This window comes from Citrus sinensis, chromosome 4 (assembly GCF_022201045.2).
Source record: "Citrus sinensis cultivar Valencia sweet orange chromosome 4, DVS_A1.0, whole genome shotgun sequence".
Lineage (NCBI taxonomy): Eukaryota > Viridiplantae > Streptophyta > Magnoliopsida > Sapindales > Rutaceae > Citrus > Citrus sinensis.
Window position 1 is genome coordinate 21,415,807 of NC_068559.1, and position 27,300 is coordinate 21,443,106.

The window sequence follows — 27,300 nt, forward strand, 5'->3', positions numbered from 1 at the left end:
ACCACAATATTTTAACATTTATAAGTAAAACTATATTCAAGTGAATACATAATTATTTTAGAATTTTAATATATAAAATACCATAAATTTCAAATTTTATCGTATATAATAAAGAAAGAAAAAATAAAGATATTTTTATGTGGGGTAAATGTCTATAGGTGAGTTTTGGGATAGACATGAAAAATAAATTATAAAGTATGGATATTTTTTACATTAGTAAGTAATTGATTTAATTCAGATTTCTCCATTAAGTAAAAAGCCAAAAAAAATGGCTTAACTTAATTAATTAAGTTAAGTCACTTTAAGTCATTAAGTTAAAAATCAAACGTCACCTTAGTCTAATCGTAGTCTTGATATAATACTTAGGCTTCGTTTGGTACATCTTTTCAAGTGGTACAACTTTTCAAGTAGAGCTTTTGACAGTAAAACTTTAACAAATAGAACTTTTACCTAAGAAATTTTAGTTGATTGATTTTCAATAAGAGCTTTTATTAAAAATCTAAAAAATTACTTTAATAGGCAAATTTTTTTAAGTTATGTTATGAAAAGAATAAAATAAAATTGTCAAATAAGTAGATGATATTTTAATATTAAAAAAACTTTTTAACCTTTACTCTCAAAAATTCAAAATTTGAGTTTTTTCTAGTAAATGCAAAATAACTTATTTAAACTATAAAAGCTTTACTAAAAAAAACAAACAACAATAAAAATTATGATAAAAGCTTATAAGATTAAATAAGTACTTATGACCATTAGATATGTCATAACAAACAGACACTTATTTTATGTGCTTTTAAAGGCTATGTGTCCCTAAAAGTGCAATCGAATAATTTTTAAGTAGTTCTATTTAGTTAATTAATAGAGTTCAAAATTTAAGAAAGATAAAAGTAGGGGTGGGCATGGTTCGATTCGGATCGAAATAAAACAAAATCGATTTAAATCGATTATTTTATAAAAAGAACCGAATAAGAACTGAGCTCAATAAAAACAGAATATGAACGGATCTTTTCGGATCGGTTCGGTTTTGTTTGGTTTTTTCGATTCTTGGCCTATTGGGCCTCATGAATAGAATAATTTTTTTCATCAATCAATTCATCATATTTTCATTGCAAATTCTAACAATAAACACAAAGTATTCAAAACACATTTATCACTAATGTCTTACTAACTACTAATAAGGTACTCTTAAAATATGAAATATTAAGATTTCAAAATTCAAAACCAAACTCCAATATTTTATCTACATAAACAAAATGTTGTAAAGACAAATAAAAATAACAACAGTTACAACTTACAACACAAAATTAAAAAAAAATTGCAAACAAACGCCCACAATTTTCTCCCATCTTCATCAATATCATGATCAACTTTTGGCATTTTCCAGCTCAATATTTGGATCTATAAAAAAAATTACATAATAAATAATTAAATAAACAATCTATATAACAAGATACTAGTATTTTTTTTCAAAAAAATAAAACAAACTTACTAGTCAAAAACATTAATCAACTATCATTTGCTCCTCAACTACTTGTTGTTGTTGAGATAGCATTGGCCTAAAAAAATCTTTAAGAAATTGAAACAATTATATTAAAATCATTAATTCTAATAAATAAAATGTTATAAGTGAGATCACAAAAATTACATAATAAATAACAATATTACATGTTTCAACTAATTCATAGAATTCAGCTTCCTCCTAACTTGGTTGTATTGTGTGCTCTCTTAATAGAGTTGAACGAAGCCAATTTTAAGTACAGATCAATGACTCGACTGTTTTTTAGTTAAAGAACTCCTAAAAGGATTAAGAATGCGCCCTCATGTGCTAAATTTGATTTAGAAGCCATAATAGACACTAGACTTGTCAAACCATCTTTGGCAATTTGAGACAAAATCATATACCGAGGCCCATTCAATTTCCACTAAGTCAAATATCAAAATAGGGATTACTAGCACTTTCACAAGTCTCTGACAATTATTTTTTAAATCATTTTTTTCACTAATGTCGTCTTTGAACTTTCTTTCCTCTTTCTAAATTGTGTAAAATGATCAAATGACCTATAACTACTATTAGCACCATCATACACAACACTATTTCTCTCACCTCTGTTTGGATTACTCTCACCACTATAGCTTTCAAAAAGCTTCAACAGCAAATCTTTAATGTTAACTCTCAATTCATCAACCTTTATAGTATCATACAAGCTACTAAAACATCGTGTAACAAAGTCAAGTTTGCAACGAGAATCAAACACATTTGCCATAATCAACAACATGTTAACCTTTCCAAAAGAATGACTTCAATATTTGACAAACTTTTACTCCATCTTGCAACCTATTTGATTTAACAAAAAATCATTAGAATCAAAAAGTGACTTCACATGAATATAAACTTTCCACATTTCATTCAAATAATTATTGGAAGTGACAGTTAGAGAATAACTAATTTTTAAAGTCACATGATAAAAAAACTGAAAGACACTTGACTAACCTCTTTGCATTTTCCCAATCCTCGTCAATCAGTGGCCGCACCCTCCTTTTCTCACTCTCATCCTCATCATACCAGTTTGTATAATGGTCATCATCTTCCTTTAGCCTATCAAATGCTTTCTTAAATGCTACCACTTTTCCTAATATTAAATACGTTGAATTTCATAGAGTCGGCACATCTAACATCATAAGCCCTCTACATGAGATTTTCTCCCTATCAACACATGTTTTGAACTTTTGTAATCTTGTCGAGGAGGATCTAACATATTTCGTTGTATTTCAGATACTAGCTATTGATTGATTTACCTGTGACAACCTATCTTGCACAATTAAGTTGATTATATGCGCCAAACACCCCACATGCATATACAAACCATTCAAAACCATCAAATTTCCACTCTAATTTGACAACTTCTTCTTCACATAAGATATTGCAAGTGTATTAGCTCTTACATTATCCATTGTAATTGTGAACAACCTTTCAATCCCCAATCAATCAAACAATTTTCAATTAGCTTCTTTTTTTATGATTAGATATAGGTGTAAAAGTGAGAATACTCTTATGCAAAGCCCACTCTTCGTCAATAAAGTGATCTATAATTATCATAAAGTTTGACATTTGAATTGAAGTCCATGTATTAGTAGTAATACACACTCTCTGTTTATCTGCACTCAAAACACTTTTCAGTAACCCCTTTTTCATTTTAATACATTTCAAGAATATCATTTGTAATTGTTCTTTGAGATGGTACCTCAATCTTCGGACAACAAGTTTCCATGAACTCCAAAAACCATTCAGCCTCTACAAATCTAAAAAGCAACTCATCTTTGATTATCACTTTTACAAATGTCATTCTACAAGACTCTCTATTGAATCATACGTGCATAAGTTTAGCAGTACCATCATCTGTACCTTTACCACGAACTAATGTCTGTTGTTTTGCATCATTTGCAGCCTTCAATTTTTTGCGCACTTTACATCTGTCCAAATGATTCTTCAAACCACTTGCTCTAGAATTAGTACTATGGGCTGCATAACTTTTGCTGCTATAATGACACTTAACTCTTTCTCCTCCAAGTAGCTTCGAAAAATATTTCCACACAAATGATCTCAACATAATTTTTCTTTTTTTACTCTTGCTGATCTCTTATTCATGACTGACTTGTTGTGCTTTATCATTAATTTCTTACACTTCATTTTTAGCCTCTTATACTTCACCAATATTGTCAACCATCCTACAAAATTAGAACAATCATAATGTCAAAATAAAACCTAAATATAGCCATTGTCCAACATATAATCGGAAGCCATATTATAAGGATAAACATCAGTCATATTTGTAAATTAGCAAATTTATAGCCACTGCCCAACATACACTCAGCAGCCATATTAAAAACATAATCGGTAGCCATTTTTGGAAATCATCTAATTTGATTTAAAGCCAGTGGCCAACATTTCTTGCCACATATACATATACATACACACATGTAGATTTATATTATAACTTATATATACATATATACATAAAACTAAATTATGCTTCGAATATAAACAAATCACAGTATCCTCTAAAAACTAAATCATGCATTCAAAACATAAAATAAATGATAGAATCATTTAAGCAAACACCTTGAGATTATATATATTTTCTTACATTTATTAAAACATATAATGATTAAAAAATCATGTATTAATTATAATTGTAGAAAATCGAAGAAGCAAGGCATGCAAAGTATATGTACTATTCCAGACATACCTAGTGGCGCACGGTAGTTGGCGAGTAGAGCAAAAGTTGTCGCATAGTGTTCGGTAAGTAGAGTAGAAACTATTGACGGTGGCCGGCGAGTAGAAACCATCTTGCGGTGAAAAGAAGTTATGGGCTTTCGTACGATGAGAAGAAGCTAATGGATGTCGCACGGTGGAAGAAGATGTTGCACGGTGGGTACAAGCTGTTCAACTGTGACAGTGTCACCGGTGGGCAGTGTCGGCTGTGATTGCAGTGCCTTTGGGTGGGTGATTTGATTTTGATTTTTTGTTTTGGGTGAAATTGTAACATATATATACCTATAATTGTGTGTGTGCATGCCTATTTTAGTTATTTTACACATCCAGTTAAAATTTAACACGTGTCAATTTAAATAAAATCTCAAAAATAACCCAGTTCTTCGGTTTAGTTTTTTTGTTTAGTTGAGTGAACTGAAAACCGAACCGGCATTCTTTTTTTTTACAAATCATATATTTTGGTTATTTTTAAAGATTAAAACCAATCCTAATTGGAACCAAACTGCCGGTTCGATTTGATTTTTTCAAGACCACAGCTTGTTTGCCCAATTCTAGATAAAAGTTAGAAAAAAAAATTAAAACTTTACCTTTCTCAAATTTTTTGTCCCCAAAAAACAATCTCAAATAATGTAATATTCATCGATTGATTAATAAAAAATATAATTAATTTAGTTAAATTTTATAAAAAAATTATTAACTATTTAATTAATAACTCACCATTTAAAATAAAAATTAAGATAAAAATATCTATTATTCCTATTCTATGTACATTTTTCGTCTGATTCACAAATTTTTTAACTCACTGAAACGGCGTGTGTATTCACGATAGCGCCATCTTTAACCAACGTCCATTTGTATTGTTCGAATTGGCTAATAACATCCAAGGTCCCTAAACTTATAAAAAAACGATTAAGGATACAGGTTGCATCGCTTTAGTATTTGAGTGACCTGTTTGCCATGACAAAAAAAATTCAGTAGTGCGGAGCAGAGGCAGAGCAAATGAAGCTATTTGATGCACACTGTCACCTTCAAGACCCAAGAATCTTTCACAAAGCACCTCAATTGATTGCCACCACGGTGAATTCTGGAGTACTTCATTTTGCTGTAAATGGCGTCTCCGAGGTAAGTGCTCATGGGTTTTCTTCTCTTCTTTTTTTCTTTTTTTTGAGGTTCCGGGCGGCGGGGGGGTGTTGGTGGTGGGCGTTGATGGGGTTGCGCTACAACTTATTTCTTATCATTCATTTTATGAATTATTTTCTTGTCATTGCAGGAAGATTGGAACTTGGTTAAAGATATGAGTGAACGCCATCCTTCTGTAATCCCCTGCTTCGGAGTTCATCCATGGTAAGAACTGAGAACACTCCTACTCGTTCTTATTGAGTTCTTGAAATATATTACTGATGGGCTTGATAAATATTTGTATATTATGGATTGGGTTTGTTTCATTTTTAGGTTTGTTCAAGAGAGGACTCCCAACTGGTTTAGTACTCTTAAGGAATTCTTTGAGACCACTCCTGCTGCTGCTGTTGGAGAGGTTAGATTCTTTTAGGTTTTAGGCTGCAATTTTTCTCTTTCCTTTTAATTTTTTTTTTTTTTTTGGGGGTTTCCCAACAATGGGAATATATTTGTACTTCGAACCTTTCTTGAAAACTAGAGTGAAATGTAGTTCCTGTAACTCTGATGGGCGAAATTATCGCATGTTTTTAAGGTTTTTTTTCCCCTTAGTTTCGGGAATTTAAGAAATGAAATGACAAGAAGGAAAATATAAGTGTGTATTCTATGTACTTTTGAAATTTTGGAAATGTGTGAAATTATCATGTTTGAGACCACATCTAACAGAAACATGCATATGAACTTCTGCAGATTGGTTTAGACAAAGGTTCAAAGGGAAGGGAGATTGACTTTATGGATCAGGTTTTACTATCCTTGCCTTTCCTTGCTTGATTTATACGTAACTTGTTACTGCGAACAAGCAACAATAATGATCTTTTTTTCTTTTTTCTTTTTTTGTGGGAATAATTCATTTCAATCTCTGGTGATGTCAAATGGAATTGGAAACCTAAATCTACTTGTTCCACTGCAACCTTAATCTTAGAATTTCTTTAGCATTCGTTATTCTGTTGATTATTTTCCATCATGAAGGCCGCACTGGGAGTATACCAATTTATTTTATATATACACTGAGTTAACTTTTCTTTCGTATGACAATCTTGGTAGTCGAAGCAATGTTCTGACAAGATTGTGTCTTTACACTAAACAAGAATACCTTATGGTTTTGTTATTTCAGTAGTGAGTTCCTTTCTCAATCCTATCACATGTTGCAGTGGCCTTCTTAAATGGCCTAAATCGTATTTTTATAATTCATGTTTTTCTCTTAGACTTTGACCTGTTTGCATATGCCAAAGAAACACATAAATCTAAATAATGTATAAGACATATATCTATGTATAATTAACAATATACTGTTTCTCAAAATATGTAAATAATATACTTTTTTTTTCAATTATTTAATTCTCAGACTTAGATAAATCCTGAATTTTCTTTTGTACACATGGTAAATCCTGAATTTTCTTTTGTACACATGGTGTTTTCTCATTCCAGGTTGGAGTATTCAGGCAACAGCTTGAACTGGCAAAAGAGTTGAAAAGACCAGCATCCATACACTGTGTTCGTGCATTTGGTGATCTGCTTGAGATAATGAAGTATGTTCTTTTTATGTTTCTATTTTCACTTAAATATTTTTATCCCAAAGTATTATAGAATGGACAATTGAAAATTATCCATTCTTGCTTCTTGGTTGAAATGGAAATTTTAGCAAGTTTAATATGGATTTGAATTGTTTTGTGTTCCAGCATTCGTGAATAAGATTGTTCAAAAGGGCTTTAGCCTTTTATTCTTTGTGCTACGCCACATGCTAATACATATAATCATTAAGTCATTCTGTTTATTCTTAGGCAAGCTTCTCTGTGAACCTTTTCAGGCAGCCAAATGTGATCAACCCTGCTATATTCTTAGTTTTTCTAGAGCTTCCCTTTCTAAGTTTGATGTTTTGCACAAATTCTGTGATGCTTATAGTTTCAAACATCTTTGAGAAGCCAGGAAACATGTAGTGCACAAGGTTTCTTTGTTTCTCTGCAGTACTAGTCTTGATGAAGGTTTTATGTGTTGGAGACTATAAATATGTACATATAACAAGATAATCGTATTAAAGTAGATCTTTTGGAGATTATATTGGTGTTCAGTGGGAGGATCATATTTGGAAACAAGTTTTTTCCTTTATAAATACGTCCGGTTGAACAATGGGCCAAGATTTACCACGAGGATTGGAACTCTCTTTCTTGGTGGCAACTGTTCAGTAGATGTTTGTAGTTAACCTGAAAAGCCACAATCTCTTCAAGTCATTGGGTGTGAAGGGATCATGGTTACTTAAACAGACAAGATGAATTAGAGGACCCTCTTAAGTTTTTTTTGACAAGTGAAGCTCCAAAAAAGTTTCCAATTGTCCATGGTTACTAAATCTAAGATGCATGTCACTCTGCTCAGATTTGTAGCTTAAAATGGATTACTCTTGACTCTCCAGATAGAACAACAGAAGAAAACATAGCATCTGTACAACTCTTTTGTTAATTAACCTCAGATGAATGTATCCACTATGCTATCTTCCATAAATAGCATGTTACAGTTCACCATGAAGTATGTGAATCAAGGTCTTTGATTTGCTTTTTGCAAGTATTTCTTTATGGTTTAACATCTCTTTTTCACACCATACCTTTACTACAATTGTGCTACTTGATACTGCCCTCTGGAGTGATGGCAAGAGGGCTAGTTCCCGAAAATGCTCATTCTGCTGTGGTTGGGGCTTACAATTCACCTTGTGTCCTGTTTATTGGATATTTTAAGTTTGGGCCACCACTTGCTTCTTAATGGCTTAATAGGCATGATGTATATTATTTACGTGCATTCTTACTATAACATTTTGTTTCCTCAGATCTGTGGGGCCTTTCCCTGATGGTGTCATTATTCATTCTTACCTGGGTTCTGCCGAGATGGTTCCTGAATTATCAAAGCTTGGCGCATACTTTTCATTCTCTGGATTTCTCATGTCCATGAAAGCACAAAAGGCAAAGAAAATGTTGAAAGTGGTAACATCAGTCACTGTCGGTTGTCTCTAAAATATTTTGAACTCTTTGGCATACTTAATTTCAAGCTTCTATTAGGTGCCTTCAGAAAGGATTCTATTGGAGACAGATGCACCTGATGCATTGCCAAAGGCAGAGTTAAATTCTCTCTTCTTGGTTGATGGAGACCCTTCCCTCCCTCAAGAGCTTTCTGCAAAGGAAGAGCATTCACCAAATGTTGGTAGTGCATCTGATAACCAGTTCCATGCTTCAAAAGATTCATCAACACTGCCAAGAGAAACACTTAATCACCCGGCAAACATCCATAACGTATGTTTCTTTGACTCTTGATCGATATTTCCTTAGCATTACATGAATAAATTTCTGACCTTTTACTTTCTCCACAATGCATTGTTTTGTTATTTTTGCTCTTCCCCTTTTCGACTGTATCTGGGTAATTTTCTCATAATAATTCCCATATCCGTCAGACAGGACACGCTTTTAGATCATGCTGGAGGAATTGTAACTCTATGCTTTAACATGTAACAAATCTTAATGACTTTGGTTTCAGGTTCTTGATTATGTGGCATCCTTGCTTGACATGACTAAAGAAGAACTTGCAGAACTAAGCTACAGAAATGCAATTCGCTTATTCTCTTATGAAGGTTCAAAAATACTAACAGAAAAGTAGTCCATTTCAGCACTCCTGGAAAGAAACTGGAGTTCAATACTTTGGCACCAGCCTTGTATATAAATGAATGCGGAAATGCAAGTCTTGTAATCCTTGTTAACTTCTTGTAGAGTAGCCTGCTACTGTTCTTGAAGATTTTTGTGCCAGAAAAGAATTAGTAAAATATGATGGGTATGGCTACAGCTATCCCTTCATTATCTTACTATACAGGGATCGTTTTTCTGAACGTCAACGATTTGATCATCTGGAGAGATAAAGTTACGATTCAACCATTCTTCGGTTATATTTCCTATAAACATGAGATCATGAGTCAAAACTTCATCATATACAAAAGAATTATATTTCTATTTTTCTTATTGTTATATTTTATTTGTATGAAAAAAGAATATAAAAAAACAAATTGTTACAAAGGACTACATATTAATTCTACATTCATAAATTCTCACTTTTCCATTCGGCAATTTCTTTCTCCATTTGCGTCAAAATAATTTTCTTTTTTAAAGGTTTAAATTGAGTCAAGTTGCGTTTAAAAGAAAAAGAGTTTGTATTTATGGGGTGTCAAAAGGATAAATTATATGAGGTTAAAGTGATATACTATACACAGGTCAATGAAATTTAAATATATATTTTTTTTAATTCAATCAGAATCCTAATTGAGATACGAAAGGAAGGTGGCACAAAAAATCTCATAAAATTAGGAGAATCTGATTTTTTGAACGTTGGTGGTTTTGTTTTGAAAGTTTCACACTGACCTCACTGGTATATCTCACTCTTTATGAGTAAAATGAATTAACAAAAATGACTTTGCGGTCTCTCTGATCCTATCGTGTGAGTTGTCTTCACTTTCTATTACTTACGAACACCCAACTTATTAAAGATCCATGATTATATTGTCATAGTGCTTCTCTGCTTCATTCTTCTTTTATGATATTGATGATCACAGTCACAGTGACAGATTGTTTAATTTGGCATATGTGTATATATATATATATATATATACACACACACACACACGCACACATATATATTTCATCAACAGGTTCTTACCATTATGGAGTGCTCAATTCATTAGTTTAAACTTTTAGAATCTGATTAGTGCCCAACTTAGTTTATATATATATATATATACACACACACACACACACACACACACGCACACATATATATTTCATCAACAGGTTCTTACCATTATGGAGTGCTCAATTCATTAGTTTAAACTTTTAGAATCTGATTAGTGCCGTCTTCTTATCTGTTTGTTTGTTTGTTTAGTGTAACATATGATGCATAAATTTTATCTTTTTAAATGGGGTGACTCCTAAAATTGATATCTTACTGCTGTTTTCTGGCATTATCAGAGTAAGAAACATCAACAGGAGTCGAAATATGGCCAATAGGCAAAGCACAAGGTAATAAACTATTTCTTCCCACACCCTTTTAGTTTTAGATTTTGAAAAGGTTGAGTTGTTTTACAAATTTGCTGGGTCATTTCAGGTTGCCAAAGTCTACAACCTTGACTGATGTGCAGCTCTATGTTAACGGCTTGCCTTTCATTTTGGACAGAGTGAGGAATAAGATTCCCTTCATTTTGTTTGTTTAAGTTGACACTTTGTCGTTTCAAAGTTTAAATATAATTGTTTCACAAATGCGTAGGAACTCCTTGCTTCAAAATCGGCCAAGGTTGCTGCTATACTGGATGAGAATCCCAATCAAGACCTCTCTTATTTCCTCCGAGACATTTCACCTGATACTGAAACTTTTGAGCTTGTTCTAAGATTCTGCCACGGCTTTGAACCCCAGATCTCCACTGAAAATGTGATACCCATCATTGGCCTCGCTGACTACTTGGAGATGACTGAAGCTCACTGCAGAAACAATCTGTTGAGGAGGGCTCTCATCTTCTTTGAACAGGAAGTTCTCCCCAGCTGGAATGAAACCATTAAGGCTCTCCGAGTAGCAGATGATTTCCTTCAACAGGCTGTACAGCTTGGCCTGGTTGATGCCTGTTTTAGGTCTCTCATTGAGAAGGCGGTGGCTGATCCCCACCTTCTCGGGGCTCCGATGAAGAATTTGAGTTGTGATGAAGATAGTGAGGACGCTGATGATGCATATAGGCCAAACGCGAGGAGAAAGCTCTTCGTTATTGATTGGAAATCAGAGGATTTAACCGTACTGTCTCTTCAGCTTTTCGATGCCATCATTCGTTCAATGAATCAGCATGGGGTGCCCCCAGAGTTTGTGGCCTCATCCGTTTGTCAGTACACAAAAAGATGGGTTCTATCAAGCACCGTTGGAGATGAAACAGTGTCAATTTACAAGAGGAAAACTCAGAGGGATGTACTTGAAGCCGTGGAAAAGCTCTTGCCTTATGAAAGAGGACTCGTTCCGTGCACATTGTTGTTTGAAATGCTTCGATACGCAATTGTTTTGGAAGCTAGCTCTGATTGCAGAACTGGATTTGAGATCAGAATTGGGAAACAGCTTGATCAGGCAACAGTAAGAGACCTCCTAATTCCATCTCAAGGCTATGCTAAAGAAGTTCAATATGATATCGAGTGTTTGAGGAGGATTTTGAGGAATTTCTGTGGCAGCTATTCTCCTTCATCTCAGTTTCCAGGATACATCAAAGTGGCAGAGCTGATTGAGAAATTCTTAGCAGAGATTGCGGCTGACATAGATTTGAAGGTGAATACGTTTCTTTCCATTGTGGAAATGTCAGCTGAAGTGCCCACAGTGACACAAAGAAACTCTGATGGAATTTACATGGCTATTGATATATACTTCCACAAGCACAGATACTTAACTGAATCAGAAAGAGAACAAGTATGTAGAGTTTTAGACTGCCGCAAGCTGTCCCTGGAAGCCTGCGAGCACGCGGCAAGAAATGAAAGATTGCCGTTGAGGGTGGTGGTGCAAGCATTGTTTGCGGCACAGTTGCACATAAGAGATACAATCACTAGAGAGGTGGCATTGTTTCCTGATGATAAAATGATCGTCAAGGAAGAAATGGAGGAGGAGGTGGTGGCGGAAGATGAAGCAATGGTGATTAAAGAAATGAAGATAATGAGCAACAAGGTGATGGAGCTTGAAAGAGAGTGCCTTGTGATGAGGAAAGAACTTCAGAAGAGTTGCAGCTTGCAGCAACATAATAATCATAATGATAAAAATAAACAGAAAAATGAGAAGCCTAGCATGTGGAAAGAGATGAAGAGGAAATTTGGGTGCATTACTTCAATTCATGATTGTAATTGTCAAGTCAAGAAGAAGAAGGTGCATCCATGATTTGGAGTTTGAATTTTTATGTTATAATCGTAAATTCGTAATGATTTTGCACCACTTAATTTGATTTTATATATATATGATTTGGCTTGTCTCATTCTTCTAGATTGTTCATTTACATGTCACTCTCAAATCTCAATTCATATGCATTGACGATAAATTTTTCACTTGTAAAAGAGTTGCTTAGTTATATCGACGAATTATTTATGATCAATTAATATTGCGTGATTGTCTTTGGAAAAATATGATAAATAAATATATAACATTGTGTAATATGTTAGCCAATGTTCCACGTAAATTTTTATTATCTATATCATCTTTCTAAATTTAGTGAAAGATGATCTTATTGAATTTTGAAATATTACTTGAGCTATTAGGTAAGCTATCAATAGAGCCAATTAAGATATTGGAGGATATTAAAATTAATAATACAATAATGAGATTTTTTAAAAATGAATTTAATTGTTCTACTAAAAAAATGGTTTTATTATTGGAATGAACGTTTTAAATGGTGTTGCTCGACAATATCTGCTAGTACTTGCTTAATGATGGTACCTAATATGGATTTTGAAGATTGGTATAATTGAGTTAGGGTCCGGCTATGTTGCAACTGTGGTACCGTGCCACAGTTGCAACTAGTCATTGGATTCACTTGGATGAAGGGTGCAATAGTGAATTCAAGTGGATCTAATGGTTGGTTGCAACTGTGGCACGATACCACAATTGCAACATAGCTAAGTCCATTGAGTTAAGAGATGTTTTTTTTATTTATTTAAAATTTTAACTTCTCTTACTCCGCTTGTAGAACTAAGGGGTTCATCTATGTTGCAACGGTTGTACCAAACCTCCGCTTTTGTTTTTTGTGATTTAACTAATGTTAAATTTCATTAAGCACCTTATACTCCCTTTTTATTCATAAGATATCAAGAAATATTATAGTATTTTCCACTCACATACACTGATAAAATTCTATTGAGTCGGCTTACACTCTTTATTTATTATTTTTTATAAATATTAAAGTATTTATTTGTTTACATCCAAGATGTATTAATAACCAAAAACACTAATATAAACAAAAAGACGACAATACCCTTAAATTTCTCTTTCCTCTCACTTTCGTCTCCATCATCATCACTCTTCACCTTCATCTTCCTCCATCATTATCATCTTCTCCTACATCTTCGCATATTTTAAGAAGAAGAAAATATTATTTTACTTTTAGAATTAAAATGCAAAACCCACAAAAAGAAGAAGAATACGATACTATTATGCTTTCGGATCCAAAATCAACAAAATTCCTAAAAAGAAAAAGAAGATACTATTGTATTTTTCGATCCAAAATCAGCAAAATCCCAAAAAAAAAAAAAAAAAACATGATCTTGAGGTTCAAACTAACATCAATAAACCCACTTCATGTTTCTTAACATAAATTATTTCTAGCCTCAAAAAAGCCGCACTACCAAAGAGCTAGCTTTATTCCAAAGTCTACCCATCAAATTCCACTTATCCAATCTCTTTCTCCCTACCTCGACAACAGTGGACTTTGTTTGCTAAAGTTGTTACCCTTCCATTGTTGCCGTGGCTTTTCATGAGCACAAAAGTACTTGAACTCTACACCTCATCAATTTTCTTCAACATTTGTTAGGAAGGATAATTCTGTCCATCTAAGATTTATAAACAAATTGTGAATGAAAAGAGAACAAGGTGCTGAAGTAAATTTGACAGTAGTTAAATCATAAAAGACAAAAGTTGGGGCACTGTATAACTGTTGCAACATAGGCGGATCTAGAACTGAGTTGTTACACAACTAAATTGTTACACAAGTCTTGTGTAACTTCACTATATATATTTTCTTCTTCTCAAAGTGATGGTCAAGTTATTGCATTTATTAAAATGATTACCTCTTTACGAACAATTTGCATAAAATCTTGAGAGCAATGATACAATCACAAATTTTTTTGTACAAATTGATGTAACATCACATATTAGTTGAATGAAAATTACTTATCCTGCATAATTTTTTTTTTTATTTTATATTGTCATCCAATCAATAAGATCATTTTCATATTAGTTTATACAAAATTTCTAACCATCACATTACTCAAAAACATTAATTTTTTGTCTCAAATTACAGCATACCATCGATCAAATTTCTCAAATTACAGAACTTAAATTTGATTAATACTGTCGAGCAGCATTGTGAACCATACGAATCGTAATTGTGAAGCAGTTACTGAGGTCAAGAGTAATTTTCATACAAACTATAGCATGTCACGAGCTCCCAATTTTTTACCATCCAAGTTGTTCGTAATATCCAAAATATGTGCAAACCAAATTTTCTATTAAAGAGTAAATATATGTATAATTTTAAAAGATAAAAAAAAAAACCCACCGTGCGAAATTTAAAAGATGGGAAATGTATTGCCAAATTTAAAGGGATCACACAATACAACAGTTACAAGGGAAAGGGTAGAGCTGTAGGTATCAACTTGTTCAATTGGCCGTACCTCAGAACTAAGAGCACAATTGATCTCAATTTTGAGGGTTAAAAGTAAAGTGTTACGAACATCAATTGCAAATCTGAAAATTCTGAAAATTTCGAACTGTAATTGACATTTGGAAAATACTTCACTTTATCCATTGGAAGCATCTGTTTTCTGATATGGGCTACTATACAGGTTTGTAAAGTGATATAACATTGAAAGAAGTAACAAATCACCATCATTTTGTATCTCATCTTTGGTGAATGAAGCTGCCATTTATATCACTAAAAGATCAGAGGAAAAAAAATGAAGGGAAATGAAAATAACAAGCCAACCTTAGCGAAAGCTTCAAAAAATTTGTGAAAGGACAAACGAGAGCAGCCATTTGCCCCAAGAGATTGTCAATTCAAAACCCAATGCTAATAGGCAACCACCCTCTTCCCTTTAGCTTTTGCCTCACCGTCCTCTTATCACTCATATGCACACACCATCATCACAAGCATAGAACATAGCATCCAACTCAAATCTTAACCAACAGCAGTGACAAACGAAATCGGAAACAAAAAGCTTCTCCTAGACTATTTTTCTCCTAAAAAATCACCAAACCACATCCTAAACCACCACCCAAAAAAAAAAAAAAAGGGGGGGATGGGGGAACAAAGGAAACAAAGAATACACAAAAACCTAAATTGTAACTACAAAATATTGGGAAGCTGGGAATCCAGTCTCTGCTGCAGCTCCTTGACTTTCATCGACAACTCTGTCTTCTGCTCCTTGTAGCTCTGCAACAAGTAGTCTTTCCCGTCTATCACTTCCTTCAATTCGCCGACTTCCTTCCTAAGCATCTCAATTTTTCCCCCATCTCCCCTACCCTTTTCCAGATTATCGTGATTATTCTCACCATCGATGTACCCATTTGCAAGGCCATTTCTTGCCTCAGTTGGCCAAATTGCGTGAGTCAGGGGCTTGTCGTTGGTACCCACATGTCCCACACAATGATCTGCAATAGCTTTCCTCAGCCTCTGGACTTCTCTCTCAGAATCAAACAAGTCTTTGTTTGCAGCATCAAGCTGTGACTGCAAATGAGTAGAGTGCTCAAGCTGAGCATTAAGAGAGTTCTGCAACTCAACAATTTGGTCTTGCATCTCAAGTATCATATCATCTCTCCTCTTCAACTGCTGCCTTAGCTTGCATATAACTTCTCGTTTGCTGAAGATATCGGAGCCAGATTCTGAGACACATGGTGAATCAGAGCAGTTTGAATGATGAAACGGCTTTGGAGGCACCTCAAGACGATCAGGAGATGATGCCCACAAAACCCCATTCTCCTTGCCAAATTCTGGGGCAGGAACTGTCACAAGTGCAAGAGGAACATCAGTTTCAGACAGAAGCGGGCCATTTGGCGGGTGCTTCATCTCCACCATGCCTTCATTTCCTGTTGCAAAACCAAATATCATATAAAACTAAATAAAATATTATAAGAACAACAAATATGTATTATCTTAACAAAGGAGTTCTGTAAAGTAATGCCAAATTAAGCAGGGGAAACAACTGGCATAGCAACAGCCAACTTATCACACACAAGAAATTCTAGCAGGAAAAAGCATATCATTCTGTATTAGCTAAAATCACGATGAGTACAGTAAGAGAGCAGAGCTCAAAACTTTCCGGAAAAATCATGTCCTCACTTGGAAAAATCATCCGTTACAAACTTTCCGGGAAAAAAAAAAAAAAGCACTTACTGTCAACACAAAGCTGAATTCTTAGAACAGCCAGTAACCTCCTGACTAAGAATTATCTGGACCTTGCATTCACACCCCCCCGCCAAAAGTAATTAAGTGGGACAAAAAAAAAAAGAACTATCAATATGTCAAAAAAGCTATTGCAGGAGCACTAACATTTGCTGTGCTTGATACCAGCAACCTTTAATCAATATACAGTTCAAACTACAATAAAACACAGAAGGAATTTCACACCTGAAACGCAGTTGAAGCAACTGCCGTTGTCTTGCGTAAAGGAATACATGTTTGTTTGCAAATGGCGAGCAGGTGACCTCCTCCTGCCAGAATGTGTTCCATTTCCTGCATGTACACAACGTATAAATGTTAAAAAAAAAATTATATTACATACAACTTCTTGATGCAATAAACATTATCTTACAAGACCTTTCAGAGCATTATTAGCATTTGCCTGTTGTTGCCTTGAGTCAAATGTCTGCTTCAGCTTATAACCGAGGCGAATTGATAACGTACTTAATAAGGCACCACCAGCAATAAGAATCCAATTTGGCCCCTCACCCTGTATATGCTTGGTCCTCTGGCCCCTAGATGCCCCATCAGTTCTTGGTATCATTTTAAGATCGAGCAAAATGTTGAAGTGAAAATTTCTGAATAATCCAAATATGACCTACACCGACAACGCACCAAATTTCCATTGCTATCTATATGACAGACAAATTAGATGAAATTACACATTTAACCTATCTCCAACTTCTTTTCAAGAGGGGAAAAAAGAATCAAGGGGGTTCTTTTCATTGTTGAATCTATTATAAACATTAAAATGATTTTTGATATTTTGGCCCATGATTAAGACTGTCTACATCATGTTCAGGATACACACACAAAAAACAAATATGTGGCAGATACAAGCCAGTCAATAACTAAATATTGATACATTTATCCTATAGCAATGTGTTCATGTCACTATAACCTTTCTGACTCCATATCTTTTAACATACATCACGTAATTTAAGGATTGTATATTTCTATCATTGTTGCTTTGGTTATCCATGTCTAAAACTATAAGTGCATTCTCGACAAGAAGTTGAAGGCATACTAGACATTGAAACTTGCACCTTTGCGTATCTCAAGTTGTAGAGTGATCAGGAATATGAAAAAAGTTCTATTTGGAAAGAAATTTTCAACGTGCAACCAGACTGAAAATCCAAAGTTAATAAAAAGTTTATTTTTTTTGTTCACCGGTAACAAAAGAAAATAAAAATATTCTCCATAGATTCATGTTTTTGTCCACATTAATAACTAGATACAGTAAAACCAGACCAAGCTTTCATATGTTTTCGATCTACATTAGGCCCAAAATACTGTTAACCAGGTAACAGAGAGCCTGTCTTGGCATTGAACATTCTAAAGATATAACCAAATGAGTTATGGAATGTTAAAAACGATGAAGACAAAAAGGGTTAGAGGAAGAGCTGTGGAATATTAAAGCCATAACATTTCAAAATTCTAATTATTTAATTTTCATTTGAAATTGGAGTTTAAATATGCCCAGCAGATAGCAACTTAGATAAAAACCCAAATTCATTTGTAAAATGCAAACAATGAATTCAGAGTTGAAGGATTGAATTCAATTTTCCAACTGCAAGCAAACAAAATAGACCTCAAAAAAATTAACACCTTTATCTAATCCCTTACTTTCCCTTATGAAAAAATTTGGGGTCTTCCCCAAAATTCCTACAAACCATGGCCAGGAACAAACGGTAAACAGTCATGGGTAGCCAACAGAAATCTAGGGGTCCCCCAATTAACACAATTATATATGAAGTAATTTAACTGCCAAAGAAGTCTGCTTATTGTACATCTTCCCACAAGAACATTCACATTAAATTCTCATGGAAAAACAATTGTTATAGTTAATTTTCTACCCAAACCACCAATCAGGCAATTAGAAATCAAACAAAATATTCAAGCACTAGTTAATTGAAAATAAAGAGGAGTTCTATCGCTTCACATGCAGCCTTACATATCAAAAACAACTATCTAGAGGGAAAAACGTGTTATCTGACAACAATTTTGCAAGGCCTTTGATTATCCGTTACCTAAACATATCCATAATAAGCATAAAATGAGACTATGAGATTACATTTGATTCCACATCAAAACGATTGCCTCCCCAATAATAACAGCTCAACGCATTCAAAAAGTGAATCCACCTAAAAAGTTAATACCACATAGAAGATTCCAGAACAAGAACGGTTCCAAGGGAAATGCAAATAAAGCCCACGATACAATCTAAAGTCTATTGTTACTACTGTCATAATAATTATTTTCTATAAAAAAGGAATTAATTGTTATTAAACCATAATTATTCATCTGAGAATCTTAATTGCTCTAATCAATACAATTTCCCGGCTAGTTACACAAAATCGATCAACAATATGACACCTTTAATCTTGCCTCAGCGTATTAGTAACTTAAAAATCAATCAACAAAACCAAATCATTTGTCGAACAAAATCACTCGTTATATCACATAAACACTAAACACAACAATCAGTAATAAAAAGACAAAAACCTAATCACCGAACCATCAAAAAGAATCGAAATAAAACGAAAACAACGAGGGATGGATATCGATGAGAACAAAGAAACCGTTTAGAAAAGTAAAGAAAAAACAAACCACATTCAATACTCAGGAATTGGATTCTGCCTCTCTCTCTCACTCTCTCTTTCTCTCCTTAAACTCGGTTACGATGTCGTTTTTGCGCGCGCTCTCTCTCCCTCTCTCTAAAACTGCCTCATTTCCTCCCTCTAAAACTCTGTGTCTCTTTCCTTTGCCTTTGTCTCTTTAAAAAAGACAATAAGGAATCACTCAGTAAAAATAACACCTGAGACGAGCGAAGCCAGGAGAAAAGAGGGTTTTGATGAAATGGCGGCTTTAAAGCTTTTAGCTGTGAGTTTTTATTTTTATAATTTTCTTCGTGGTAAATAAAATATATTAATCCAATAATATCTCTACAAAATAATTTATTTTTTGCCGCCACGTCAGTTGAACACGTGTTAAACATATGCCCTAGATGTAATTTTGGTCTATTGTCTCCTCTAAAGAATTTTTCTTTATTCCTTTTTTAGCAAATATCAAAAAAGGGAAAGTATTTGCCAACAACAGGGCAGTAAGATTTGGCTGCTTTAAGAAAAGAAAAAAAATAATAATTAAAAGAAAAAAAAAAGTAAAAAGAATAGTGTTTACTCATATGCTCTGAACATAAGAATCATGTTGAGGACGTGTTTGGTTGATCATTACTAACGCATTCCTTAACTTCGTTAAGAGCATTGAATAAAGGCCCTGTTATGTATCAAGATTATGCAATTATAATTTAAAAGTTATAATATTAAAGTGTTCAATAAACATTAACGAACTTAGTTCAACCCAAATATATTTTCTAAATACTAAGGCTTGACTTGAGCTTCACCTAAAAAGACGAGCTTGGCTCGAAAGCTTAATATATATATATATATATATATGAAGAAATTTTAGAAATCTAAGGTACCATGTCAGTTATACAACAACCAAATAATGTCATAACATATATATATTTATTTTAAAAAATCATCATGTAAGTGGTAGTTGAATTAAATTTAACTACACATATCAGTCATGCATCAATTAGTTGTAATACATATGAGATATTTTAAAATTTCTCATATATATGAATAGTTTTTCAATCAATGATTCCTGATTTTAATAAAATCAGAGATTAGCTAAAAGACAAAATAAACACATGCTCCAATGCACTGCATTTTGTCATGTAGTATATTAAAATTTAATTTTTTTTCTTTTAACTAATCCCTGACTTTATTAAAGTCGAGGATCCGTGATTAGAAAACTATTAATATATAGAGTGATGATACAGTCACAAACTCTTGTACAAATTGATGTAACATTAATTCATTGGTTGAATAAAAACATAAAATAATAAAAATAAATAATGTAACCCAAGAGATATTTAATTCAACCAATTTTATCATACCACATCAGTTTGTATAAAATAAATTTGTACAAGAGTTCGTGACTATATCATTACTCTAATAAATATATTAGATACACCTTTTAACATAGTTTAACCCACCTATAACATATGCTTCAAATTTTAAATCCTTTAAGCCCAACTTTTAAAACCTAATCTAACCTAAAAAAAATTATTAAAACATAATAAGAAGATATAGAATGTGAAATTAAGACATTTTAGTAACCTAATATTTTGTCATCCCAACACTAGATATTGTGCCTTAAAAGATAAATTGATTTGATCTCATATTTGTATGATAAAAAAAACCTATAATATCATTTTTATTTAAAAATAATATTTATTGCATACTATCTATTTTTTTCATCGATACAACTTTTTTTATTTCTATAGTAACTATAACTTTTAAATTTTAGTTCTACAGTAACTGTAACTTTTAGGTTATAACACCCTAATAATATACATGGTTTGAGTAATAAAATGATAAGGATTGCTTGCTATTGATTTGGGCTTTAATATTATGACAATTGAAGTTTTAATACACGGTTAGTTGAACCTTCGATAATTAGTTGATATTGATTAGTTGAACCGATTTGTTATAAACACTATTACATTACATTTTCAGGAAGGGTCCCGATGGATGCTTTTCTGAAAAGTGTGCTACTAAACAATGTCCTCATCACGGACACATGCTAATAATGTTTATGAATAATTATGACAATCTCAAGCAAAACAAACAGTGAATAATTGTCTGTGAAAATGCCAAGCAGGCTACAATTTCTATGTTGGATGGTTTCTCTGCTATCCCTTATTCACTTCAAGGAATCCACAAAAGAAAAGTAAAGAAAAACGAAAAATGTAAATTTGTGTGTGTGGGAAATACAATCATATTGCTGCTAAGTCCCGCTTATCGCTGCAGCATTCATGCCTCCATCAGTTAACGAGGCTTTCGACATGTAATGATGGCGAATTTAATAAGATTCTTCTGGTATCCTTCGATCATCAATGGCATTGCCAATGCTCCTTTTATGGTTTTTAATCCTGATTAACATGGCATTCAACCCATATCAACAAAATGGAGAAAAAGCCAAGTTTGTACTGATAGCAATCAGAATCTTTCCTTAAGTAAACCAATAGCTTTATCATCAAATCAACTTCCACTTAGTGCATTGGGAAAAACTTCCTCTATATGATTGCAAAATAAAACCTTTCTGCGTGTAAAGATTTCTAGCTTATCCATAAAGTAATGTTCAGCCTTTTTGCAAAAATATCAAGGTAATTATATGAAATCACATATAGGTTCCCGCAGCAAAGAATGCTAAGCTTACCAGTTCGCAGCAGTGATGTGAAGCCCTTCCATGTCAATGCTGAGCGTATCACTGCTGGCCAGAATGGTGCAACATTCTGAGACCAATCCTCTGCCTTTATATCCTGCCACAGCAGTTTGCAAATTCCACAATTAGTTATGTCGCCCAAAAATCAAGCTATTTATACACCAAGATGAAAATTGACAAATTAACTCCCGACTTTAAATATTGATCAGTACGTAAAAATGAAGATACCAATTTTCAAGTGGGTATTTTTCTCAGACAATAAATAACTCAATCTATTAAATCAAACAATAAAACAAATGTTTCACTCTGCTTTAAAAATGTTCAAGCTTAACAATATGAACATGAAGTTTTTACCTCAAGGGAAAGGGACTGAAGTAATTTGACATAATCAGCAGTAGAGCACCAAGCTGGCAGGTAATAAGCATCACATATCTTTTTCAAGAGCTCTTGCTCCCATGGCTGCAAAGACTCTTCGGAAGGTGCAAGATCCCTATGGCACCATGTTACTATTATTATAGTACCTGCTGGGGCAGTAACTCGAGCCAGCTCACTGACAAACTGCCAGTTTGAAGGAGTTAAGTAACAATGAGAACATTCAGGAATACATGCCATTATCCTATAGGATGAACAAGTGAAACTAAAAGAAATGGACCTCAATTGAATCTGAAGAATTTAGAGGAAGAAAAAACCTTTGATTTGTCAGGCATGTGTTCTCCACTCTCCATGGACCAAACTAGATCAAATTGCCCATCAGGAAACGGTTGCTGCAAAGCATCTCCAACTTGAAAGGAAACCTGTGGACATTTCACATTGTCATTTCTAACACTACTCCTTTACGGCAACATAAAAGGAAGCCAGTCCTTCTGAACATTGGCTCGCGCAGAGATAAGAACTATGTTCACCAACTGGATCCGTAAAAGATATCAACAGAGTGCAATTAAAAACAAATAAATAATGACTGGAAAAGATACAAAACAACTAAACACCTCATTTATGATAAATTAAAGAACACGGGAGGCTTTTATTCTATTTGAAAATAAGAAATATGGGCAAGATGTTAAGGTATCACTTCAGCAAATATATTAATGTCAGGAACCCCCATTAATTCATCAAATATAATTTGACTGTCCTAGGGAGCTCAGGAAAGCGGAGGAGTGTTGTGAACTAATATGAGAAACTTGTAATTTCCTTCAATGATGATGAACGAATGCAAAGCTTGAAATTTAAGAAACCAAAAAAATTGGACCAACCTTATCGGCTAAGCCTCGAGCAGCAGCAAGGGCATTAGCCCTCTGTGCTTGGACGGGACTGAGAGTGATGCCTTGGCATTTAGCGCCAAATTTCTTAGCCAAGTATCTAGAGCTGCCTCCTATCCCACAGCCAACATCCACAACATTCTTTGGCCTCTTCGTTGGGGCCTCTGAACCCAATTCACATATTAAAAAAATAATAAATAAATAAATAAATCAGTTGTCAAAAATATTCACCAACACGAAAACACAGTAACATAAATGAAAATAGAGAATTTTACAGTTCAATTATCAAAGCTATTCTGCAAGTTAAAAAAAAAAAAAAAAGAATAGGGTTGGAGATTGTGTCGAAAATAATAATTTTGTTAATAATTTAATTTCACATCGTTCTTATTTGATATTATCATTGTTGTTGTTGTTATTATTAACCCATTCTTATTATTGTTACTGTAGTTATTATCATAGGCTGATATATACAGAGTGAGAAAGAAGCTACATCACTGACCGGAAACGCCGGCGAAACGGAGCGTCTCTTCGATCATGCGGACCTGGGCGGCGCGGTGGTCGGAGACGGAGACGGAGGAATCCGGCTCGTAGAATCCGTGGTGCATGTGGTCGCCCCAAATGTCTTCCCAAAGACTAGACGACTCGTCGTAGAACTCAGCTATTCCTTCTTTCAGCTCACGTGCGGCAGCGTCACTCATCGTCGTCGTCGACGTCGTAGATGACGCTCGAGTTATTAGCTTCCTCGAGAAAGAGCTCACTCCAAAAAGCAGGGAACTTCGCCACGTAGGAGCCGGAGGAGGGGCTGGGAGGAGGGAAGGGCGGAGACACGCGGACATTTCTGATTGGATGTCGGAGAGCCTTTTTTCTTTTTTTATTCCAGAAAGAATGAAGAAGTGCGAGCGGTGGGTACACACTGTAAAGCGCTTACAACTATCGCAAACGTGGTGACTCTTCCAGTTTCGTAGAAAATTTAAAGAGGATTCAGAATCACCGATGTGGACAAATGTACCCTTCATAGTTATCAACTTATTATCATCATTCATTCGTTTACGAACAATTACTTGAATAACAAACAATAATCATATTTCATTTTTAGATATTAAGAGCTCTGGATTAAAGCATGATATAAACACGCTCTAGTGTTTGATTATACATTTTAATATTATAACTTATAAATTATATAATTTTTTAACTATAATACTAAACAAGACCTGAATTTATATTTATATATATATATATAAATATGTTTATGTAATTTTTTGCTTTGTATTCCGAACTTTCTTTTGAATCAAGATTTGTGACTTTTTTTTTGTCAAGTGCCTCAAATCATGTGTCTTTTGTGATTAATTATTTTATAAAAAAAATTGTGGCATGCCGATGATAACTGTTCAACGTTCAAGTCATTTTTTCACTTCATTTTTAGAGATAAAAAATCTAGAGCGAGATGGACAAGTTTTTGTACTCATATTATATATTTTTCATCTTATCTTTAAATGTGGGATGCTTGGCCTTTATATAGGCAACTTGAAGTATAAGGTGGAAGAGTTATTATGGCATATAGCATTATCATTGTGACATTTGTCCACAAAACCCATGCACGAGGACATCTATCAATATGTGTTCAAGACTTGTTCATGACAAGTTTTATGTGGAGACTTGTCTTGATTTTGTGAGAAACCAACGTAAGTGTCGAATTTAAACTCAAACCCATTTGTCTGTAAGCTAATTTTAAAAAGTTTTGCCCATAGCATATTCTGTATAATGTTTGTTAGCTTGTAGTCTCATTTTGTAAAATGTTTGCTATGTCATAAGCTCATTTCATAGAATATTTGTTAGCCCGTGGACTTATTCTAAGGAATGTTTGCTATCCCACATGCTTATTCCATGAAATGTTCTTTTTTTCGTAGGCGCATGCTATAAAATGTTTATTTAGCTCATAGGCTCATTCCATAGAATGTTTGTTTGCCCGTAATCTCATTCTGTTAATCTTATATTTTTTGATATGTGCATTTTCGTAGAATGTATATTTGCTTTTAGGCATATTCTTTTTTGTGAGTACTTAAATCAATTTTTTTTTTTTTGTAAAGAATGAACTTACAATCGTTCTTTATAAAAAGTAGACCTTTGTCATTTTTTGCAAAGAATAGACATAGGTCCTTCTTTATCGAATTATGTCTTTGACACTTTGTCAAAACTCATTCTTTGGGCATTTGAGTTAAGAATATTTTTTAAATATTTATATCATTCTTTATAAGGAATAAACTTATGCTGCGTTTACTAAATTGGAATCGGAATGAGCTGGAATCAAAATGGATAGGAATGAAAATGGGCTGAAATGGGAATAGGGAATGTGAATCAAAATAAGTTGTTTACTTAAACTGTAGGAATCGAAATCGGAATGAGCTAGATTGCCATTAATGTGTTTACTTTGTCTTGAAATCAAAATCACAATGAATTAAATTGTAACAAATTACTAAAAAGTACTTAATGGATTATTGTCATAATAATTATTAATTAATATATTAATTAATTGTAAATTTTTTAATTAGTTATAATAACTATAATAAAAATTATTGTATTAACTAATAATATTAATATTAATTACTTAATTAAAATAATATATTAATTATTGTGATTATTTATTCAAAAATTATAATTATTGTTAATAATATATTAATATATTAATTATTAGTAATAAATATATTATTTAATTAATAATAATATATGAATTAATTATAATAATAATAATTATAATAGTATATTAATTATTATTATTATTATTAATTATTGTGATTATTTATTCAGGAAACAATAATATATTAATTAATAGTAATAATTATATTAATTCATTAATAATAATATATAAATTAATTATATTAATAATTATTATATTAGTACATTAATTAATTAATTAAAATAACAACAATAATAATAAATTAATTATTGTGATTATTTATTCAATAACTATAATTTTTAATAATTATAGTTAATAATATATTTATTAATTAATCATAATATTATATTAATTAATTATAAAAGAGGACAAATTGGGTATTTTTAATTTTGGGGAGGGTAAAATGGTCAATCTCAGGAATGAGAGACTCATTCCCCTTCCCCATAAGAATCAATCTCTCATTCCTCATTCCCAAATAGTGATGGACCCCATCATTCCGATTCCTACTCTATATTTATGAAGTAAACACCATCAAATATTCCGATTCCGGATTTTGATTGCCCAATCCAGTAAGTAAACGCACCATTAAGTCGTTCCTTCTAAATAATAGATTTAGATCTTCTTTTTATATAGAATGAATTTAGGTTTTTCTTTATAAAATCACACCGTCGGTACTTTATTATATTTTGTATTTAAATACTTTACTTAAAATTCTAAATATTTAAGTAATTCTCATAAGGGACAAAAATGAGTTATTTCATGTAAAAAGTTTTTATTTGGGCCCATATTTATTTGGGGTTTTGAACCTTTCATATTAGTGATACGCAGAGAGAGATGCTGTGAAGGACAAAGTCAAAATAATGCAAACTTATAATAGATTATCGGAAGGACACATCACACAACTCCCAAGTCCGATTTATAAGATTAGAGCAAACAAAATTTTCAAGCTGTAAGGAGTGGGCACGTGGAAATCTGTGCCCCACAGATACGGAACCACGCCATGGCATCAAAAGGAAATAATGTAAATGCTAGTTCACTATAAAAACGATAATGGATTATTTAAGGCTAAAACCGAAAAACTTGGCCCAAATCCCCAAAATGCCCAACAACAATGTTCCCCCCGTATAAGATTTTTTTTTTATAATTTTGTGAAGAATGTTTTGAAATGGCTGTAAATAATTATCAGCGGCAGAGCTGGCATGGCAAAATCACACGTATAACGTCGGTGAACATAAAGTAATCTGCCTGGCCCAGCTTGTGAGATCGTGACTTTTGGTAATAGTTAATAGCCGTGCCCATCCGCCTTTTTGCTCACGATAATCTGCTCAACTGGCTTATGCAGTTTTGGCTTGGAGTCAACAATGAGCCATTTAAGGAAATAAATAAACTACATTCGTGCTCCAAATATATATCAGAAATGGGGGGGTGG

General features: G+C 33.2%; 4 protein-coding genes and 1 long non-coding RNA gene across 10 annotated transcripts; 2 read left to right on the forward strand and 3 right to left on the reverse strand.

The window, feature by feature from the left end:
* Positions 1-1,180: 1,180 nt before the first annotated feature.
* On the reverse strand, positions 1,181-4,539 carry LOC102629967 (uncharacterized). 3 transcript variants are annotated; one of them, XR_001508710.3, is made up of 3 exons: positions 4,248-4,539; positions 1,490-3,726; positions 1,181-1,398 (listed from the first exon to the last, which is right to left on the reverse strand). It is a non-coding gene; the product is annotated as an uncharacterized LOC102629967 (long non-coding RNA). The 3 variants fall into 3 exon arrangements; XR_008054348.1 differs by having other exon boundaries at positions 1,181-2,335; positions 2,492-3,726; positions 4,248-4,538; XR_008054349.1 differs by having other exon boundaries at positions 1,181-1,566; positions 2,283-3,726; positions 4,248-4,538.
* Positions 4,540-5,216: 677 nt separating this feature from the next.
* LOC102629696 (uncharacterized) lies at positions 5,217-9,354 on the forward strand. 2 transcript variants are annotated; one of them, XM_052440247.1, is made up of 8 exons: positions 5,217-5,395; positions 5,544-5,617; positions 5,726-5,807; positions 6,137-6,187; positions 6,875-6,975; positions 8,262-8,394; positions 8,491-8,721; positions 8,963-9,354. In XM_052440247.1, exons 1-8 carry the CDS (start codon positions 5,273-5,275, stop codon positions 9,080-9,082), a joined length of 915 nt encoding a protein of 304 aa, XP_052296207.1. In that variant the 5' UTR covers positions 5,217-5,272; the 3' UTR covers positions 9,083-9,354. The 2 variants fall into 2 exon arrangements, with proteins under 2 accessions (XP_052296207.1, XP_006484691.1); XM_006484628.3 differs by having other exon boundaries at positions 5,221-5,395; positions 8,262-8,415.
* A 320-nt stretch (positions 9,355-9,674) lies between these two features.
* Positions 9,675-12,441, forward strand: LOC102628652 (BTB/POZ domain-containing protein At5g17580). The gene is made up of 4 exons (XM_006484709.3): positions 9,675-9,910; positions 10,438-10,488; positions 10,574-10,643; positions 10,733-12,441. The coding sequence occupies exons 2-4, from the start codon at positions 10,466-10,468 to the stop codon at positions 12,359-12,361; spliced, it is 1,722 nt and encodes a 573-aa protein (XP_006484772.1). The 5' UTR covers positions 9,675-9,910; positions 10,438-10,465; the 3' UTR covers positions 12,362-12,441.
* Positions 12,442-15,158: 2,717 nt separating this feature from the next.
* Positions 15,159-19,535, reverse strand: LOC102629026 (uncharacterized). 3 transcript variants are annotated; one of them, XM_006484627.4, is made up of 4 exons: positions 19,260-19,535; positions 17,007-17,164; positions 16,818-16,922; positions 15,159-16,276 (listed from the first exon to the last, which is right to left on the reverse strand). In XM_006484627.4, exons 1-4 carry the CDS (start codon positions 19,262-19,264, stop codon positions 15,537-15,539), a joined length of 1,008 nt encoding a protein of 335 aa, XP_006484690.1. In that variant the 5' UTR covers positions 19,265-19,535; the 3' UTR covers positions 15,159-15,536. The 3 variants fall into 3 exon arrangements, with proteins under 3 accessions (XP_006484690.1, XP_006484689.1, XP_006484688.1); XM_006484626.4 differs by having other exon boundaries at positions 17,007-17,247; XM_006484625.4 differs by having other exon boundaries at positions 17,007-17,281.
* A 1,795-nt stretch (positions 19,536-21,330) lies between these two features.
* LOC102628754 (probable tocopherol O-methyltransferase, chloroplastic) lies at positions 21,331-24,163 on the reverse strand. Its single transcript, XM_006484624.4, has 6 exons — positions 23,697-24,163; positions 23,192-23,361; positions 22,631-22,735; positions 22,296-22,499; positions 21,936-22,038; positions 21,331-21,648 (listed from the first exon to the last, which is right to left on the reverse strand). The coding sequence occupies exons 1-6, from the start codon at positions 24,031-24,033 to the stop codon at positions 21,545-21,547; spliced, it is 1,023 nt and encodes a 340-aa protein (XP_006484687.1). The 5' UTR covers positions 24,034-24,163; the 3' UTR covers positions 21,331-21,544.
* Between the last annotated feature and the right edge of the window lie 3,137 nt (positions 24,164-27,300).

What these genes read in the sequence shown, in the direction of transcription:
- LOC102629026 (XM_006484626.4), bottom strand. Translation starts at nt 17,193, where the DNA reads ATGATACCAAGAACTGATGGGGCATCTAGGGGCCAGAGGACCAAGCAT. An exon ending in TGCTAATAATGCTCTGAAAG is followed by an intron (nt 16,923 to 17,006) that starts GTCTTGTAAGAT and finishes GTGTACATGCAG; the next exon opens with GAAATGGAACACATTCTGGC. An exon ending in TTGCTTCAACTGCGTTTCAG is followed by an intron (nt 16,277 to 16,817) that starts GTGTGAAATTCC and finishes GTTTTGCAACAG; the next exon opens with GAAATGAAGGCATGGTGGAG.
- LOC102628652 (XM_006484709.3), top strand. Translation starts at nt 10,466, where the DNA reads ATGGCCAATAGGCAAAGCACAAG. An exon ending in GCCAATAGGCAAAGCACAAG is followed by an intron (nt 10,489 to 10,573) that starts GTAATAAACTAT and finishes GGGTCATTTCAG; the next exon opens with GTTGCCAAAGTCTACAACCT. An exon ending in TGCCTTTCATTTTGGACAGA is followed by an intron (nt 10,644 to 10,732) that starts GTGAGGAATAAG and finishes ACAAATGCGTAG; the next exon opens with GAACTCCTTGCTTCAAAATC.
- LOC102628754 (XM_006484624.4), bottom strand. Translation starts at nt 24,033, where the DNA reads ATGTCCGCGTGTCTCCGCCCTTCCCTCCTCCCAGCCCCTCCTCCGGCT. An exon ending in CCGTTTCGCCGGCGTTTCCG is followed by an intron (nt 23,362 to 23,696) that starts GTCAGTGATGTA and finishes AATTGGGTTCAG; the next exon opens with AGGCCCCAACGAAGAGGCCA. An exon ending in CACATCACTGCTGCGAACTG is followed by an intron (nt 21,649 to 21,935) that starts GTAAGCTTAGCA and finishes CATGTTAATCAG; the next exon opens with GATTAAAAACCATAAAAGGA.
- LOC102629696 (XM_006484628.3), top strand. Translation starts at nt 5,273, where the DNA reads ATGAAGCTATTTGATGCACACTGTCACCTTCAAGACCCAAGAATCTTT. An exon ending in CTGTAAATGGCGTCTCCGAG is followed by an intron (nt 5,396 to 5,543) that starts GTAAGTGCTCAT and finishes TTGTCATTGCAG; the next exon opens with GAAGATTGGAACTTGGTTAA. An exon ending in ACCCGGCAAACATCCATAAC is followed by an intron (nt 8,722 to 8,962) that starts GTATGTTTCTTT and finishes CTTTGGTTTCAG; the next exon opens with GTTCTTGATTATGTGGCATC.